The 20,017-nt window shown below is 38.9% G+C and overlaps 1 protein-coding gene across 4 annotated transcripts in view; it reads right to left on the minus strand.

The window, feature by feature from the left end:
- The window catches only part of fermt2 (FERM domain containing kindlin 2), a 110,345-nt gene that overhangs the window by 57,740 nt on the left and 32,588 nt on the right, over nt 1–20,017 (minus strand). For all 4 annotated transcript variants that reach the window (XM_067456226.1, XM_067456229.1, XM_067456228.1 and 1 more), the window contains exon 3: nt 7,561–7,794. In XM_067456226.1, the coding sequence (XP_067312327.1) occupies nt 7,561–7,794 (234 nt within the window). The remainder of the gene's footprint in view (nt 1–7,560; nt 7,795–20,017) is intronic.

Consider the following 20,017-nt stretch of genomic DNA (forward strand, 5'->3'; position numbering starts at 1 on the left):
ACGTACAGGTCCTTCTCAAAAAATTTGCATATTGTGATAAAGTTCATTATCTTCCATAATGTAATGATAAAAATTTAACTTTCATATATTTTAGATTCATTGCACACCAACTGAAATATTTCAAATATTTTATTGTTTTAATACTGATGATTTTGGCACACAGCTCATGAAAAAAGCTCTCAAAAAATTAGCATACCCGGTAGGGGTGTAACGATTCATCTACTACATCGATGTATCGATTTATATTCCAATGATCCAACTACATGGATCTGTGCTCGGCAAGTTGGCCTTCCGGACGACATATATCGATCTAATATCGTTTTAAAAGGTAATCGATCGATTGTATCGATAATAGGAAATAACACATTTGATTTAAGCACGTCAGACTTTATATGGATGTTTTTTCTTAGCACTTATAATGATAAAGGCGTTAAGCATTACTCAGTCAGCCTATACGTGACGTCAGCCGCAAGCGGCAGCAGCAGCACAAAGAAAACAAAACACAGCGCGGACAGGATTTGTCATGACAGCGGATGACAGAGCAGAAGCCAACGAGCGAGAAACTATCAGGCCACTATTGCGGTCCAGTTTGTGGAAACGTATTTTTTTATGGTCTATGGTGAAAACACTTTGGCACTTTTGTAAAGACGGAGGTGTTTTCAAGGAGTCTCTCGCTGTTTGTAGTAGTAGCAGGTTCAGCCACTGCTCATTCAACCTGATGAGATGTTGGTTGCACTTTATTTTTGATATTAATATTATATTTGTATTATTTTTATGTTGAAAAAAAACTGCAAAAGTAGCAGGTAAACCTACGGTTAGTTAAACATGAAGAGATGTTAGTTGCACTTTATTTTTGATATTAATATTGTAATATTTTTATTTTGAAAAACAAGCAGAAGTAGCAGTAGTAGTATGTTGGTTGGTTTTCACTTACTGTACTTTTATTGAAAATGAGAGCAGAACAGGTTAACTTCCTGTTCATTCAACCTAAACTGTCGGTTGCACTTTATTCAAATAAAATGTGAACACAATTGCCATTAATTCTTTACTTGTTTGTTTATATCCATAATTCATTGATATCTGATTCCCTTAAAAGAAACAACAGGAATCTAGGAAACTTCATCTGCACGTATTTATTTCAGTCACACTGATTGAAATTTTTGGCTAAAAAGTTACTGAATCGATTTCAAGTCACTGAATCGTTTCGGATAGTATCGTTCTAAATATCGTCCTTAAATCGTATCGACAACCTCAAATCGTGATGCGAATCGAATCGCTGTTAAAACGAATCGTTACACCCCTAATACCCGGTATTTCATCCGACCAATAAAAGAAAAGTGTTTTTAATACAAAAAAAGTCAACCTTCAAATAATTATGTTCAGTTCTGCACTCAACACTTGGTGGGGAATCCTTTTGCAGAAATGACTGCTTCACGGTCCTTCTCCACAATCTTCCTCAGGGTCCGCTCACCTCTTCTCGTTGTGCAGTGTTTTTTGCCACACTTTTTCCTTCCCACAGACTTCCCACTGAGGTGCCTTGATACAGCACTCTGGGAACAGCCTATTCGTTCAGAAATGTCTTTCTGTGTCTTCCCCTCTCGATTGAGGGTGTCAATGATGGCCTTCTGGACAGCAGTCAGGTCGGCAGTCTTACCCATGATTGCGGTTTTGAGTAATGAACCAGGCTGGGAGTTTTTAAAAGCCTCAGGAATCTTTTGCAGGTGTTTAGAGTTAATTAGTTGATTCAGATGATTAGGTTAAGAGCTCGTTTAGAGAAACTTTTCATGATATGCTAATTTTTTGAGATTGGGGTTTTCATGAGCTGTGTGCCAATATCATCAGTATTAAAACAATAAAAGACCTGAAATATTTCTGTTGGTGTGCAATGACTCTAAAATATATGAAAGTTTAATTTTTATCATTACATTATGGAAAACAATGAACTATCACAATATGAGAAGTATAAATAATTTTTTGAGAAGGACCAGTATATCCATTTGGTGTCAAAGCTGTCACCCTGTGGTAGCATCTCACCGGTCTCGTGAAGTTTCATCGTATTGTGAAGATGTTAAAGCACGGATTTCTGAAGTGAAGTGAAACAATGTTGACTGGGCATAGCGCTATATTTTTTCTGATCTATTTTTCTCCCTTCCTTCATGATGTCAGGTTTGTAGGAAAATAGAATTGAGTCAGCCAAACAATTAAGTCTACATTGTATTCATTACTGAAATGTAGGGCTGCTCCGATCACGATCGGCCGGTTGTTAATGCGCATCTCGTCAGTAAAGCCGGTTCTCTAATCAGCGGTAAAATTCCTCAGGTACGTGATTTCACATAGAGCAGCTGTTACTACACAGAGCCGTTGTTAACTTAGAAGATGCGCAAATAAACTCTGAAAATGAATGTGAAATATGAAACGTGACTTGGCCATTCTAATTAATGATCGGAAGAACGCGTATCGATCCCCGTTACTGTAAAATATGCACGTATGTCCATTTAAACTCAATTTTGGTCAAATGTGGATTATATCATTACACTGGCAAAGAATATGGTTACATGTAAAGATGCAATACCAAGTACGACAACGCTGCATTCAACTGCTTTTGAAATACTGTGTTTTTTTCACTTCCTGAATAGTAACCATTTTGGACATACGTGAGTTTATCGGGCAGCGACGATATGTTGTTGACTTGTGTACTTACATTATCCCAAATGTTTCCAAGAATGTTTAAATCCAGAGAAATAAGCATTTTAACCAGGACACGTTAACCAACTTAGTGTGTGCCAGAGCCCTGTACGCCGGCTCCATTTTTGGAGACCCGCCCCCGCCCGTACCCGCAAGGTTCAGCACCAGATCTGACCAGTGACCCGTGAAAATATCTAAATTAAATCCGCACCCGCCCAGACCCGTTAATATTTCGATAAATCGCGATAAATCACACACTAAAATCATTCCAATTAAAATGCTTTATTTTTTATCTTGCACCTCTCTCAACATCACAATGTTCAGCATCATAAATGGGCAAATGAAACAGGCTAAAGTGCCTTTAAAGACTCAATGTCATCAATTTTATTTACTCCGTCCACTCACCAACTTTACTTTTACTTCATCCATAGCTACTCCTAACGCTCGCTCCAACTGGGGTACGAGCCATCAACAAAAGTCACAGTGGTGGTGACGTGATGGGTGACAGGTACCCGACCCGTTGCAGGACTCTAGTGTGTGCGTCGCTTATCTGACTTCCGGGTTTTATTTGTTATTTTATTACAATACAAACACTATTAAATCTCACGATACATGATTTTATTAGACAGGTGAGCAACTGTTTGGATCATTGATGGACAGAAACTAGTGATTGTTCTCCAGCTCAACACAGTTAGTCTTATTGTTTAAATCTAGTGTTCTTGATTTACCGTGAGTGCCATGTTTTACCATGCCTAATATGATCTAGCTCACTGCAGTGTGAACAAGTGTCTCATAGTCACGCCGAACGAACGCACAGAGTAGCATTATAACATAACTTTAAGACACTCAGAAGTGGAAGCGCTCGCGACAGAATAAAAGCTCCGCCAAGTCCAGACACGCCTTCGTTTTCAATAAGCGACCTCTAGCGGTGGAAAAGCCGTCACTCATCTTTGCTCTTCGCGATCTCACAAAGTCTCTGTTTTGAGCTGTAACTTACTTAAACATTGGCCATTACGTTCAAGAGATCAACAGATATGTCTGTGATTGGCTACACAGTTTAACACTGCAAAAAAACACACTGTAAATAGAAACCTCTGATGCTCTCCAGAGCGCAAACAATGCAATTCATTGGAGCGGTTGCCAAATCTGTTTCGCCAACATGATTTCAACTGAAGGTGTTTAACACCCTCTCGCACTCCATAGACCCGGGCCTTTAGATTCACCTGTTGGCGTTTTAGTGATTATTGCATAGGCAAATACATTTCACAAAGCACCAAAAACCTTTTCAACGCTGGGTTTTCTAGAAATCCACAATGGATTCTCCAAATGCCCATGAGCTCGTCTGTGAAGGAATAATATCTGTCTCTCTCTCGGCACCGGCAATCTCTGGCTGCATGACCGAGTGATTTAATCTAATAAAGAAGAAGCTCCCGATTTCTCCGAGAGCGGGACAGACAGCATGTGTGAGCTGGAGGATCTCCGCCTGTCTGCAGCTGCTGCCAGTTGGACGGCTGTAAATGTCCCATCTTTCCCGCTTCCTGACGCTGCTCAGCACACTCTACAGGACAGACAGTAGCCACAAAACTCTCTCAACCCTCCACAATGCGAGTAAAACACTCGCATATGGGAGTAAATGTTCACTCTGGGCAACTAAATATCTATCATTAGCCATTGGCTCGCCAGTGTGTTAGATGGTAAGAATACGTTTAGCATAGATATATTTTTAAGGCAATGCCATTGGCTGGCGCTCATCTTTTCCGGCCCCTGTTTTTAATTTCAGCAAATCAGTTCGAACAAATGCTGTCCACGTGATTAATATTCATGAACCCAGCAGCTCATCAACCAACTGTTTTAGTTCTGTCATTAAATAGTGCTTGATTATCATAACATGCTTGATTGACTGATGTTAAGAGTACTTTCAGGCATTTAAAATATATATATATATATATATATATATATATATATATATATATATATATATATATATATATATATATACAGGTCTTGACATTAACTTTTTTGCTCACCAGCCATTGTGGCTAGTGGTTTTCCAAAGTTACTAGCCACTCAGCATTTTCACTGGCCCCAATTTTGCAGTTTGGAAATTACATTTTATATGATTAAAGTTGACTTTGGCATGCTTAAATTACTTGATTTTGAAGATTTAAAACCCTTTCAAACTTTCACATGCAGAGTGAGATAGCCTACTCTATGTTAAATTAAGCTTCACTACACTGAAGCTAGGAAATGTAGCAAGCTAAGCTACAGCAACTTGGTAAAAGTAGTTTACTACATCTAAGCTAGTTTTGATTTATTTAATTTTACATTGAACCAACTTCATTCAAATCAGTGTTATCTCAGTGATCAATAAAATTCAAGCAGATAGACACGCATACTTTTTCAGTTATTCAAAAATTGTTGAAATCAATTTGGCAACAAAAACATGTGATCCATAATATTAACAAAACCAGGTTTCGAGAGTGTGTGTATGCTCATCTGTATGTGTATGATATGTGTTTGCATTTATGCTCAATTTAGACTGGGGCACTTTTGCAGGAAACTAAGTTAATTTACAACTCAACTCAGCTCAAAGTATAGGCTACAGTAGCAAAAGAATTAAGACCTGCTCCAAACAGTAGCCTACCAACATGGCAAAAAACAAAACATGTGCCTATATTTGTGTGTGTGTGTGTGTGTGTTCTCTATGGAAAAGTTTCATTCATTCATATCAAGAGGTGGCCAGGCTGGACCCCGATGCTTTTAATAAGAGGTGTTTATTCAAGCGACACAATAGATTCTTTTAAAACTTGGAGACGATTTCTCTTTTGTCACGGATGACGCACTTGCAACAGCGAACTGAGCGCTCGGAAACAAACGTCAACTAGATAGTGCGTGTATTTCGCGCTCATTGCCAAAGGCGTCCTTTGAAAGGTTTGCATTTGTGCACGTCTGTGTGAGGCAGAAAGGAACGTAGAAAGTGAAGTATATCCGCGACTTGGCAGTTGTGTTTCCAATTTAAGCTTTATCTACAGAAATGTAGCGATGCTACTGCCCAACACTGACAAGGAGAACTGATTGCATGGGCGACAGAGCTTCTGCACGCTTCTGTTGTGTGTCATTCAGCGCTATTCCGCCTATCCCGCCTTCACTTACTGCAAGTTGATCGATAAAGAATTGTAATACAATTTTAATTTTGTGATACGACGGTCTTCGCATTTCATTTGGCTGTAGCCTGAAATTATATTCTACCCGCCAAGGTGGCTAGTGGAAGTGGCTGCCTTACCCGCCACAGCTGAAATCTACCCGCATTTGGAGGGCGTTAATGTCAAGCCCTGTATATATATATATACTGTGACAAGTGTCCCGAGCGCTCAACAGCGTCGCCCTGGAAACGAGGCAGTCACACCTGCACCCGCTCATCACGGGCTGAGCCGTCACACCTGCAGATCATCAGCGGGCGGAGGTGAGAGATGTCTCCAGAAGACTCGGCTAACTGTTGTCTCCGTTTCCCCCTCAGAGAGCAGCGTGTGACGGCCAGCCCTCACTCGGACAGTAAGAGCACGGACCCTTATCACCGCGAGCACAGAGGAAGAGAGGAAGAGAGAGAGAGAACCACGCCGAGCACCGAGCACTACACACACCGCACTTTCCCTTTCATTCACCCCTCTGACACCAATAAATCCACCCTTCGGGGATTTCACCTGCCATCCTGTGTCGTGTACTTCTTCCCCCCGTCACAATACATATAAGTATAGAAGTATAATATAATAAAGTATATCAACCAGCGACTAAACTAAAAATGTACTAGCCAATGGCGACTTTATTGCCAAGGTGTGCGTATAGGGTTTTAATCTGGACAATTAAAAATATCTCAATGCCACTGTTTTACATAACAAAAAGAGGCTATTATTGAGGATACATACAGTACATCATAACAGGCAATTTAATTGCATTTCAGCAAAATTTAAACAATCATGAAGCACAAAACTATTTATGATTTCAAAACCGTAAAAGGCAAATTATCAAACCATACTTTTTTTTTTTTAAAAATGCAATATTTTCAAAAACATGACACCCTGCCCCAATTTGACATTTAATACCTTCTTCTAGTTAGAGTTGTTAAAAGTAAGTGGCGAGAGAGAGTTACAATCAGACTTGGTCAAAAGGCTTTTCCTGCAGAGACTGAGAGCGTCAGGACTGAACCTCGGACTGCTCAGAAGGCCTTGTTTTCCATATATGGACACAACAAAAGTAACACCGACAGTTTCATTGATAAGAATCATTTATAAAACAAGATTTGGAGCAGTTGAAGGGCATACTGGGTCTTAGTTATGCTAAGAACGACCAATCATGGCGGCTCAGTGTGTTTAACAAATAATAAAGACCAAGAAATGTGGTCAAGTGCACCTTTATCGAATTCATTTATCAGAAAGCGGTGCTATGGCATCACCCCCGGACTCAAAATAACTGCGGTGTAATGCACAGTAGTAAACACTATAACATAGCCAAACATTATAAGTGTATTTAGTATCAGAATGTTCAGTGTTTGCAGAAACATTTCATTCAGGATTGGGGTGGGGTGTGAAAAATAAAGGCTATTTAAAAAACACAAGGCCTTGGATGGGTAAAGAGAAAATACATCAACAATTGTGTTTTTCAATCCATGAGGCCTTCAAAAGCTGCCACTGTTTACTCATTTAACACCATCTCTCCATCCAAACCCGACATCTGTTCCCAGCACTGAAGGCTGAACGTGCTCTAATGTATATCAAAATAACACAATTATCGTGACGCATTGTTCTTCACAAGCAGTGGGAATATTGAGTTAGGCTAATGGAGTTATAAAAAGCTGTGTATTTTAGGGAAGGCACTTACTGAAGGTTTTGCAGATGTCAGACACGGCCTTGAAGACTCGGTCAGAGAAGTTGACTTTCACCCTCATGTGCTTCATGTTGGGCAGCTGTAGTCTCAGGAGCTTGTGCTGCGGCGTGAAGAGCAGCCTGGCGTCGGCCTGAATGCCATATTTATCAAGAGTCCAGTGGGTCTTTAGCAGCCAGGTCTTCTTCTTTTCCCACCACAGTGCGTGATCTGACCAGTCCTTCTTCACATCTGCATGACCACAGACAGAGAGAAATACGACAAGGTTAGGAACAGTGTTGGGTGTAACTAGTTACTAAGTAATTAGTTACTGTAACTTAATGACTTTTCCCTTGAAAAAGTAAAGTAAGGGATTACTCTTAGTTTTTGTGTAATTTATTTACAGTTACTTCACATGTAATTAAACTAAATACGGTGTATAGACTGTGGAATAATTATACATAATACAATAGTGGAATATCAAAACATTAAAACGCATGATTTTATCTATCCTCCTCATGTGTAAAACTTTGGTCAGTTAATAAAAGTAACTGATGTAGTTTTATATTTTGTATTTGAATTAATCAAAAGAGCCGTTTCATGTCTATCCTTGAATCACTTAGTCGATGTTGATATAGGATTTAGAAAGTAATTAGTAATAAGTTATTAAATACTTTTTGGAGAGAGTAATTTGTACAGTAATCTAATTACACTATTGAAAATGTAATTAGTAACTAGTAATGAATTACTTTTTTAGAGTAACTTACCCAACACTGGTTAGGAATTAGCCTGGAAGTCTAGACGCACCCTAGCAGCAGCAAATCTAATCTGCCGCGAGTGTCGTCTAGCAACTCTCAATACCCTTCTGAGCTGTAAACGCCAAACTCTGGTCAGGCCAATCACATCGTGTATAGAGTCGTCGGGCGGGGCCATAATGACGACGGCCGAGTTGCGTTTGCGTGCTTCTAGTAAACACAGAAACTGGCGAACGGCGGCGGTCTTTCGAATCCGCTTTGACCACGACTCAGTGAAGACTTGGAGTTAAGCTTTTCTCTGAGAAAAGAACAAAGAACGGCACTGAAGTCATTCTTAAAAAGGGAAGATGTGTTCAGAGTTTAGCCGACCGGATACGGCGAATGTTTAATCTGTCAACAAGCTCTGTTTCACCTTCGTTGCTCTGGTTGGTGTAGCGCTATCCTATCGCGTGCAGAGGGAGTTTGAAAGACAACCGTTTATCCGCCCCTCAGATTGAGCTGTCAATGGTGAGTTTCCAGACCAAACATCTTGATGTGGGTCTGGCTTGTCAGGCTAGTTAGGAATAGGGGCAAAAAAAAAACAAAAAAAAAATCGATAAATTGTTTTTTTTTAAATCTGGTCGATTCAGAATCGATTCTCAAATGCCACGAAACTATTTTTTTCTATATTTATTTCCGATAATATTGAACATAAGATTTACATAAATCTAATTACTAGTCTTCTCCACTAGATGTCACCCATTTGCCTTGCGTGATCTTACAAAGGAGAAAGAGGTGCACATCATTTATCCATTCAGTGTTTAAATGGCAGCTTCCGATGCATTGTCGACTTTTATAATGCTGAGGTGAAACCCTGTAGTAATGCTAAAAATCTGCGGAAGCATTTGATGTGACAACACACACACAGCTGAGCACACAACCGCTAACAATAGATCACACACACGCGAATGCTTGCCTTGCATTAGGATCAAACTTGAGCAGTCACTTAAAGGGTTACTTCAGCGATTAGCATATGGCTTTGTATCAGTAGAAACACTGGAGTAAATTCAAATGATTGTGCTTTCCCCACTCATATCCCCCTGAGACAAGAGATTTATTCATTTTATTTCTGGAAAAATAAAATGTTTGAATGTTTGGCCAAAGGCTAAAGACTACAGCCAGCAGAGGGAGCCATTTCCGCATGTTTTGAACCCGCTCATGGGGGATGGAGATCACACTCACAGCTCAGCTCAGTTACAGGCACTCATTTAAACGGAGCTATGGTGAGCAATATAAGTCTTTTCTCAAATTAATTTATATGAAAGTTAAGCTTGCAAAGGCATGAACTGAAACGCGCCAGACTTTTTCGTGCCAGAAAAAAACAATTTCACATTTCTACTACATTGATGACCCAGTTTAAATACAGATTCATCTTCCCAGCGCTGAAGTACCCCTTTAAGAACGTACGTTAGCCATTATAGACATATATAATTCAATAATTCAAACCCTAATAGCTTATTTTATAAACAGATATCTTCAAATAATACTTAGTCCACATAAGTCAGCAAGTTAAGGTGTTGTTGTCCGATAAAATGGCAACTACTCGTGTCCAGGAATTAACCATAGACTGAAAAAAAATAATGAACGTGCTTCTCGTGTATGAAAAGTAAATGCACTCATGACAGCGGCAAAATCGCTAAAGTCAAAAGCTTATTGTGTGCTGAAAATCATCCAACATCCTTATGTTTTAAAATAAATATATCAAAACATCCCTCAGATACTTCAGATATTTTTTTTAAGAATAAAGTTGCATCAAAATTGTATTAACATTTTTTATAAATTTGAAATATAGAGATGCGTTCTGTTTTTATGTACCTAGGTGTGCCTAAAATAAAAAGAGTTTAACATACAGGTTAGGGGCTTTTCATTTCTTTTTAATTACCCACTTATGTTCACTGTTCACTGCAAACACCTATAGTATTTGTATTAAATCTATATTCATCTGAATTGAATCGAGAATCAAAAACTGGCTTGTGAATCGTAACATCTGAATCGATACCCAGCCCTAGTTAGAACCTGCGTTGATAAACACTGATGGAAAGTAACCGAGATAAAACTGGCCTCTAATTTGCCTGCACATACAGAGTTCATCTAAAGGGAAACATGGTTAAGTGTCAGATGTGTTTGTGTGAAACTGCCCTTGCCAAAGCGTTCTGGCCCGGATGGCCAAGCATTCATCAGGAGGCGCGTGCACACAGGCCGAAAATAGGAGCATTTGGAGGTGAAACGCTGAGAAGTGTTTGTATGTGTGAGAAAGGCGTCCAGGGTCAACCCTTTCTCTTTGTTCCAGATTCGCACTGTAATCCGAGTCTGATACTCGAAACCAGCTTTTCCTCTAACAGCTGCACACAAACAACTCAGGATATGAGCTGCGGGCATTTCAGGAGCTACAGATGAATTCATACTAATCAGGTGACATACTGCATACACCAATCAGGGCGCTTGTATCTTTGAAAATATCAAAATATTGATATTTGATATACCACAGGGATATACAGTCAACATTAAGGGCATAAAGTGAACAGTATCTAAAGCCCTATTCGCACGGGATTAGTATTATCTAGGGATCTCTGTGATTTAGAAATGACTCCCACATCTGAGTTTTGTGGCGCATTCGCACGGGATAGGCAAAGCCTGTGATTTTACTCTAATTTACTGACTTCTCCCGGATATGATGTCAAGACTTGTAAATGTTTTTTTCGTTATAGCTGTGTGAAATCATAAACAGGCATCGATATCCTTTTGATAGTTTTATAGTAATACAAATAATTTCGTTCAGTTAGAGAACAGATCTGAGCACAGACAGCAGGAGTCAGATTTCCTTTATCATGCGTGAGAAGCTGACGATATACGGCGGGAGATTCGGTTTTTAAAGCTAAATGTAAAAGCGCCTATTTAAGCGAGCTTCTCATTGTACTGTTCTGTTATGTTTTCATTAAGAATAGTAGTGATATTAATATTAAACACGAGACTACTATTATCACAGGACCTCGGTGTTCGGCGAAATATGGCAGGTGAATTGCAGGGGAATTTTTACTTTACAAATTACAGACATGGCCGATTCGCACGGGATTAAGATCACAGACATCCTCTGAAATTATTACAAATCACCAGAGGTCCAGATAATACTAGTCCCGTGCGAATAGGGCTTAAGTTAATAGATGTCTGACCTTAGTGAAAGTATTTTCTTATCAACTGAAACTCTGCTGTCTGAGATTTAAGTCTTGCAAAAGTTATGCTGTCTTCACGTGCTATTGAACATTTCATAATTCCCACTTCTGAAGTCGTGACTTGTTGCATTCAAGAGCTTTGTTGTTGGAATGTCGAAAACCTGGCCTATTTATTGGGAAATCTTATTATGTAGTGTCCCATGCACTGACAACCTTGTAAACATTTGTGATGCTATCCAGATAGTCCGCTGTCTGCCGATCCTGTAATTTCAGTCAAACGCAGGCTATTTTCACTGTGTATAAAACATACAATATGCTTCAAATGATTACTCGTATATGTAAATATGCACTACATTAATGCCAAGACGAGACGATCTAGCAGTTTTGGGGGAATAAGTTATAAATCATCATACCCATCACAGCAGAAGTTCTTCCGCCACCATGTTTAAAAATGTTTTGGTTTTTTTTGCGATCAAAATGAATGATTTTGTAGTTGTAATTTCCAGAAATTTGTGAAAATATTGCAATTATTTTTATATTTAGGATACCACATTTACCATATTATGTATTATGTTAGATGCACAATATTCAAATGCGACAACAAAATTAACTAAATACACAAATCTTTCGTTTATTTTTGTTCGTAAAATCTTGTTTATTGTGGTATCTTACTAAAAAAGGCTAGTCAAGTGGAAATATGACTGGAAAAAGTAAATCAAAGCAATAAGCAATTGCCTAATATAAGTAAAAAGTTCTCAAATAATGAATTAATCAAGATAACAGTCAGTAATAAGAGCTAATAAACAAATGATAGGAGGACAAATAAATACAACAAAGATACAGACACAAACAGAGCTTTATGTTTAAGAGACTACTGTTAGTTTTTTCCAGTGATTGTTGTTTTATGGGTATAGGCTATATTAGCTCTCACTTTAAAGACCTACAGCACAGACCCAATACTGCACGTCCCAAACATATTCACTCAAGACATTTAGGGATAATCATGTGTGTATTTGATTGTGATTGTGCAAGGGCATTAAGCCTATATCAGAACATTTCTGCAAACGCACAGATCCTCAGCCAGTCTGACATCGGTGTGTGTGTCAGTAGCGAATTGAGTTTGTGTGTTATCGGGCATATCATATTTTTACCGAGGGTAACGCAGATATGATGCAATTGACAGGCCACGCCCTCACACGTCATTGGTTAAAATAGCAATTTCTCACAATTTACAAATAGTTTTAAACATTGGGATATTGGCTTGGTGGTTTTTGGATATTTTACTGAAAAAATGTTACATAGTGCAGCTTTAAATACAAAGTTTACAATAAATATTACTGTTCAATAAATCATATTTTATATTATAATGTTGGAGAGAGCTAGAAAGCACAGCTGGTACTGGTTTATCGATACTGTGGAAAATGAGTATTGAAACGCTTCAAATATTTTAGTATCGATATTTGTGGATGGAAACACCTAAAGACACTAATGCTACTGTTACACGATAATGATTAGGGCTGGGTATTGACACAAATTCGATTCGATTTGGATTCACAAGTTTGCGATTCAAATTAATTCTTATGTTTTAAATGATAACCCGATCAGATCGGCAGTGAATGAGACCGGCACAGACTCTCCTTCAGTGATATCAGGGGACGGGTATGCATGACAAAAGAAGCGCTTTCCCCTCAGCAGACCTCTATCCAGTTTCTCTGCCTGCGTGTGTGTGTGTGTGTGTGTGTGTGTGTGTGTGTCTATGAAAGTTAACTTTTAGTAGTTTGTACCTTTAGAAAATTGTGTATTCTGTGGGTCAGGGTCTTTTATTTTTTTGGTTCAAACACCAATAAGTATTAACATGAGTTCATGTTGATTTTTTTGGTAACACTTTAGTATGGGGAACACATATTCACTATTAACTATGACTTTTGCTTCAATAAACTCCTCATTTACTGCTTATTAATAGTTAGTACGGTAGTTTTTGTAGCGTTTAAGTTTAGGTATTGGGTCGGATTAAGGGATGTAGAATAAGGTCATGATGAATAAGGCATTAATATGTGCTTTATAAGTGCTAATATACAGACAATATCATAGTAATATGCATGATAAACAATTAGTTAATAGTTAATAAATTAACCTTAAAATAAAGTGTTACCATTTGTTGTTAGATGACACATACAAAATTTGCAAGGATCATGAGCCAACAAGTTTATTTCTGAATAAAGTATAACTATATTATATTAAATCCTAGTTGATTAGGATAAAACAATGGATGCGATCCATTCCTTAACACATCTCCTGAATTTTCTGTCCACTTCTGTCACAGACGTGACCATTTATCTACAGACAAAAATGCACTGACTCAGTTTTTCTCCTCCACACCCTACAAACAGAGTCGCTTCACACTGGTCCCATTTCAGTGACTGCATCCCATCACTAGCCAACCGTGGCGTCCATCTCCATAACAACATAACACAGAATAAAAGACAACAGAGCATGTTCAACTCTCAAATCACACGCTACGATCACATCTGAAGAACGAGGAAAATATATAGAGACAAACGCTTTTTGCCAACATTGCCATTTAATAGAAACAACAACGTAAAAAATCGTACATTAATAAATCGTTCATTGGATAAAGCGTTGCAATACAGGAATGAAGTGGGAATATTTTGAGAATAAGGCGTATTGCATGAATAAACCTGATTATTTTGAGAGAAAAAAAATTATGAGAAATTACAGGCGGCTGTCAACTACACGCATGTCCTGCGCCTGCGTGTAAAGGAGATAACTGTCTATTAGCAGAAATATTCCTCGATATTCACCTTTCAAAGAGGGAAAGTGAAACTAAGACTTCAGGCATATAAAAAACTAAACTAAACAATACCCTTTTGAATATCGATCACGCTAATCACGTTCTTTATTCCACTCATGTTATTATTAAAAATATTTGCACAGTGTTGCTCAGGTAAGGTGACGTTTTTCTCTCTGTTCAGTTCATTGTACTTGTTGAATCAGCAATAAACAAAAAAAAGCAAACATTTTGACGTGTTGCGAACAAAATAAGTCAGCCGACGCTTAAAAGCGGCCCGACATTGCCCAGCGGTCGATCATCATTTTGGTGGTCATGTACTGTTCTTCTCTTCCAGATTTCAGGGCGAAAAAGACATGAATGAACACGTGAAAGTGTGTTTAAAGATACAGTACAACTTACCAAATATCTGTATCATGTTTCATGTAATCGCTCAATCAGTGTTTCAACTGTGGAAAGACGTCAATTTAGCTAAAACACAGTCATGTAACGTACCTCAGAAAAAACATACTAGTGTCCATAAACTCGTTAGTCAGCTAGATAATTAACTCTAGAGAGGAGCATTTTGTGTTTTTGAAGCTTTGATTATGTTTACAGTGTGCAATATAACATGAGTTCATGTTTCGCGTGTAAAAAAACGGTATTTTTCACACAATTTACTTATCTGTACAGCGCTGTTTCCTCTGTCCTAAAAACGGCCTGATGATTTCCTTGTTCTATGAAGTCCCTCCTTCAGAAATACGTAACGAGTTCTGATTGGGCCAGCGCTTCCCGTGTTGTGATTGGACAGCAGCTTAGCGCATGTTGCCCGGAAAAGGTCCCGGCTCTTACCATAACGGGGAGATGCAAGCACTGAATGCGCGCTCTTCTCCACGTGGGAGAGCAACGAGACCACGCCCCCTTTTTTGCATGTTCTAGTTAGGGCTGTGTTGAAAAAATCGATTCACCAATTCTGAATCGATTTTCATATTAATTTCAAAAGATCGATCCGTAACTCAGAGGATCGATTTAATAATAGGCTTACATTAAATTTTAAATCTGCCGTGTCATTGAATTCATGCATGCGCGCGAGGTGGAAGGACATTAACACAACGAACATGGCAGCTTTGAAAACTCCAGAAACGCCGCGGACAGAGAATACTAGCTGGCGTTTTCAATTGTTTTCAATGAGAGCTCCGCGTTTTTAGAACGCCTGGAGCGCAACGAGGCGCTGAGCGAGTAGGATTTTCCGTATCATAACAACAAGCAAGTCTCAACTGAGGAGAAAAACCGCTGCCTGCCAAAACGCTCTCAAGCGCTCACAGCGGGGAGTTTTCAGCTGGCTAATAACGCTTTGGTGGACACACAGCCTAACGTTATACCGCCGTCACCGTGTTGAAGAACACAGCCGTTCTCACTGCAGCGCGCTCTTACTGCCAAGGAAGTTGTAATGGCTGCGTTGTCATGACGGCGCGCGACAGCACAGCTCCCCAGTGCGCGTTCGCTGACTAGAGCAGCCTGGAAGGGGGATTGTTCTTTACAACCATCAATACTCCATTAATTTGCAGTTGAATGTCTATATTAATTGTATCAATATGTTGCATAACTACAGTCCAGTAATTCAGGTAACAGCTGAAAAAAAAAAAATTCTTCAAAAACACTTATCTAAATCTCGAAGATCGGATCGGATCGGATCGAATTAAATAATGATAATCGATTCAAGATCTTGAGAATCGGAATCAAATCGATTCTTGAAATTTGAATCGAAACCCAGCCCTAGTTCTTGTGGGCGGAGGGTTAGTCAACAAACGGTTCTAGTGACGTCATTAAAGCAGGAAGTGCAGCGGTGTAGTCCAAACCGGCCGTTCGCTGTAGGCTTTGAAAGGGAACTTCTGGTAAATAAAATATCTCGCTTGGCATTGAACTTTGAGCTTTATAATTTTACAGGTATTATTTATGCTCTAACAGCAACATTACACTCTAACTAAAGTTTGAAAGATGGAATCGCAAAGAACGGGACCTTTAATACATGTTTGAATAAATCTGGAAAGTTTTAAATGACACCATTTAAAGGGTTACTTCAGTGATTTAGCATTAAGCTTTGTATTTAAACTGGGTCATTTATGTAGTAGAAATTATTTTTGAATTTGGTGCCTTCTAGACTGAGAAAAGACAGAAAATGTATATTTGTCTCATGAGGATGAAAGACAACAACTCCCATAATGCATTGCTTCGCTGCCCTACGAGACCACTCCCAAAGCCACCGCTACTGGATAATTTGCCCACCGCGTTCATTTTCATAACATCAGTTCAGTTAGAGAACAGACATTACAATTAATAACTAAAGGTGTGTGTTCAATATAATGTGAGTGAGCGGAGCGAGAGTCACGGCAGAAACGCTGCAGGAGTCAGAATACATTCACTGTGATGAATGAGCTGGATGAGCTCCTGATGAGAGCTGAGGTAAGCGCAGGTGCGGCAGTCACACACAGCACGTGTTCAGTCTGGCATGTTTTCACTTCATGACTTTGGAAGCTTAACTTTCATAGGAATTAATTAGAAAAGTTGTAACACTCACTTTGCTCCGCACGGCTCCGTTTACATGAACGAGTGCGATCCCACCCCCCATAGATGGGTTGAAAACATGTGGAAATAGCTCCCCTACTGGCTGTAGTCTTTAGCCTCTGGGCAAAAAATCCTCAGATGACGCACATTGACGATATTTGCGTCATAGGAGGATTTTTTTCAGAAAGAAAATACATCGGACACATTAAAAACTGGCTGACCAATGAGAGCGATGCTTTTGTTCACATGCCTGGAGCTGCTACATTGCAAAAAATGCTTTTCTTCCTTAGTATTTTTGTCTTGTTTCTAGTCCAAACATAAAACAATTCTTAAAACAAGAAGTATTTACTTGACAAGCGAAAGTAATGGTCTTGTTTTGGGAACAAATAACTCAAAATTAAGAGAGTTTTTGCTTAAAAGAAGCTAAATAATCTGCCAATGGGGTAAGCAAAATGATCTTAAAACAACATTATTTTTTCTCACCCCATTGGCAGATTATTTAGCTTCTTTTAAGCAAAAACTCTCTTAATTTTGAGTTATTTTTTCCCAAAACAAGACCATTTTTACTTGTCTAGAAATGTTTCCTAATGTAAGAATTTTTAGATATTTAGACTAGAAACAAGACAAAAATACTAAGTAAGAACATATATATATATATACATATAATTTAATATATAATTTCAGTTGCCGAAATGCATTCGGTGCATCCCTAATATATATATATAACAACATATGCCTACTACTATATTCTCAAAATAACACAACTTTAAACTTTGCTATGACATTAATCTCGTAATCATAGATGTTTTTATTGTTTTACGTTGCGGATCAGACTTCCGTAATGAGGAGCTTAATAGCGGTGCAGAAAACACCGGTGTTAAAGATTAAAATAAACCTTCACTTCCTCACCAGATCAAATGGACTTATATCATATAAATAAAAAAGTCCTAGCTGAGATTTTTTAGCCATATTGCCCAGCCCTAGTAACAAGGTCAAGAGAGAAAAATCACTTATTTGGGAAGCTGCTATTCCCCGTGTGAGAAAACTCTAGTTTAAGTCCAATGCAAAAATGATTAACTAGCATTTTCAGGAAGACTAAAATCCTCCCGGGGTCAAAATGACCGGAACACAACCAAAGGGTTAAATTAATTTGCATAGATTTTTCAATTATTACATGTAAACACAAAGATGATTGTACTAGTAAAATCTATATTAAACGTGTTCGATAATGTCCGTAGTCTTTCCGTGCAGTGACGGGAAGGGTATAAAGCCAGACGCAGATGGACACTCCCTTCACAGGCGGAGCAGGCAACTGCTTCGTAAAACACACGAGTGTGTGGCTCGACCCCTACAGTATCCGGCTAAGCATCTGCCAAACATCCCTGATGAATTTAAATCAAATAATGCCAATACATTTTTGGTACTAGTATGATTTCATCTTTGACCGACATCCACATGAGTCATTAAGTTGTCATGCGCAAGCTATGGAATAAACACTCATAGATTCAAACACACACACACACACACACACTTGTTTTTGTGAAATATGGGGACATTCCATAGGCGCAATGGTTTTTATACTGAACAAACTGTATTTTCTATCCCTTTACACTGCCCTTTCCCCTAAACTTACCCATCACACACACACACACACACACACACACACACACACACACACACACACACACACACACACACACACACACTGCCCCTAAACCTACCCATCACAGGAAACATTCTGCATTTTTACTTTCTCAAAAAAAAAACTCATCCTGTGTGATTTATAAGCCTTTTGAAAAGTGGGGACATGTGTAATGTCCTCATATTTCACCCTCTCCTGTAATACCGGTGTCATACCCATGGCATTATACACATTTGAGTCCTCATATTTCACACACACACACACACACACACACACTCTCACACGCGTGCACACACACACACACACACACTCTCACACGCGTGCACACACATACACACTCTCACACTCTCACACGCGCACGCACGCACGCACGCAGTCTTTTTCCAGAGGATCCCCAGTGAATTCCCTCCTCAGTCTGGGCTGTCACTGGTTGTCCCGCCCCAGTCCGGCCCTGAAATCAGATGGAGTGCTGGGAGAACGGCCATTCATTGACCATCCATCAAACAGCCTAAATAGGGGGGCTGTAATTTAATTAGCTGCCGGCCAATTGCATTTCTTGGCTAAAAATACAGCCTGCCAGCAGATGACGTAATGCTGTAACAAAATGAATCATGTTAAGTAATAGGACGCATTAGACTGCAGAGAGAGGGGGTGTATTGAGACCCATGAACACACAGATGTGTGTGTGAGGCTGGTCCAGGAAAAAGAAAACCCTACGAATACCAAAAGCACTTCCTGTCCAATCGATAGCATAGTGTAACCCTGTAGGAACGCAGCTTCCTCCTTTCATCATTGAAGTACAGTACAGTACATTACAATTAACTAAACAATGCCTGTTCAGCTTGAATATAGAGTACTGTGATTTTTACTTGTTTTGGCAACATTTTTACTGTCTCTACCGGGAAAATGTGTTATACTTCAACAAAATTCAGCAGAAAAAGCAAAGCTACACTGTTCAAAACATCACCAAATTTTTTCGTAATGCATAAATCTAGGGAGGTGTGCAATGAATGACCCATTTCTTTGCTGTTTAAATGCAAATAGTCTAAAACATATGCAATGAATTTGAAATGATCTATTGTTTCAATCAGGCCTGCATGATAAAAACATGTTTTAAACCTGTTGCAGGAGACCTCTTTATTGGGGGGCACTGCATGTCAACTTTCTGTTTCACTTCTAAAGATCAATCGGTTCATTGAATAGTTCACTGAGCCACATGCTTATTTACAGAGCACTTCATTTATGATGATTGAACAGCTCAAACGCTTCAGTTTAACACGAGTGAAGAGAGTCCTGTGCTCTTATGAAAACTCCCGTTATAATCAATAAAGCTGCCTACACCGAATCTCTTATCCTGCAGACGGAGACTAAAATCATCACAAATCCAACAGAAAATAAATATCTGCCAATATTTACATGCTTATGTATTGGAGAAATTAACAACTTAATTTGACACTTAATTGAATGTTTTAAATAAAGGAGTGAATTTCCCTGAAATTGGTATCAACTACTAGCC

This window comes from Pseudorasbora parva, chromosome 10, assembly GCF_024679245.1.
Source record: "Pseudorasbora parva isolate DD20220531a chromosome 10, ASM2467924v1, whole genome shotgun sequence".
NCBI classification, from domain to species: domain Eukaryota; kingdom Metazoa; phylum Chordata; class Actinopteri; order Cypriniformes; family Gobionidae; genus Pseudorasbora; species Pseudorasbora parva.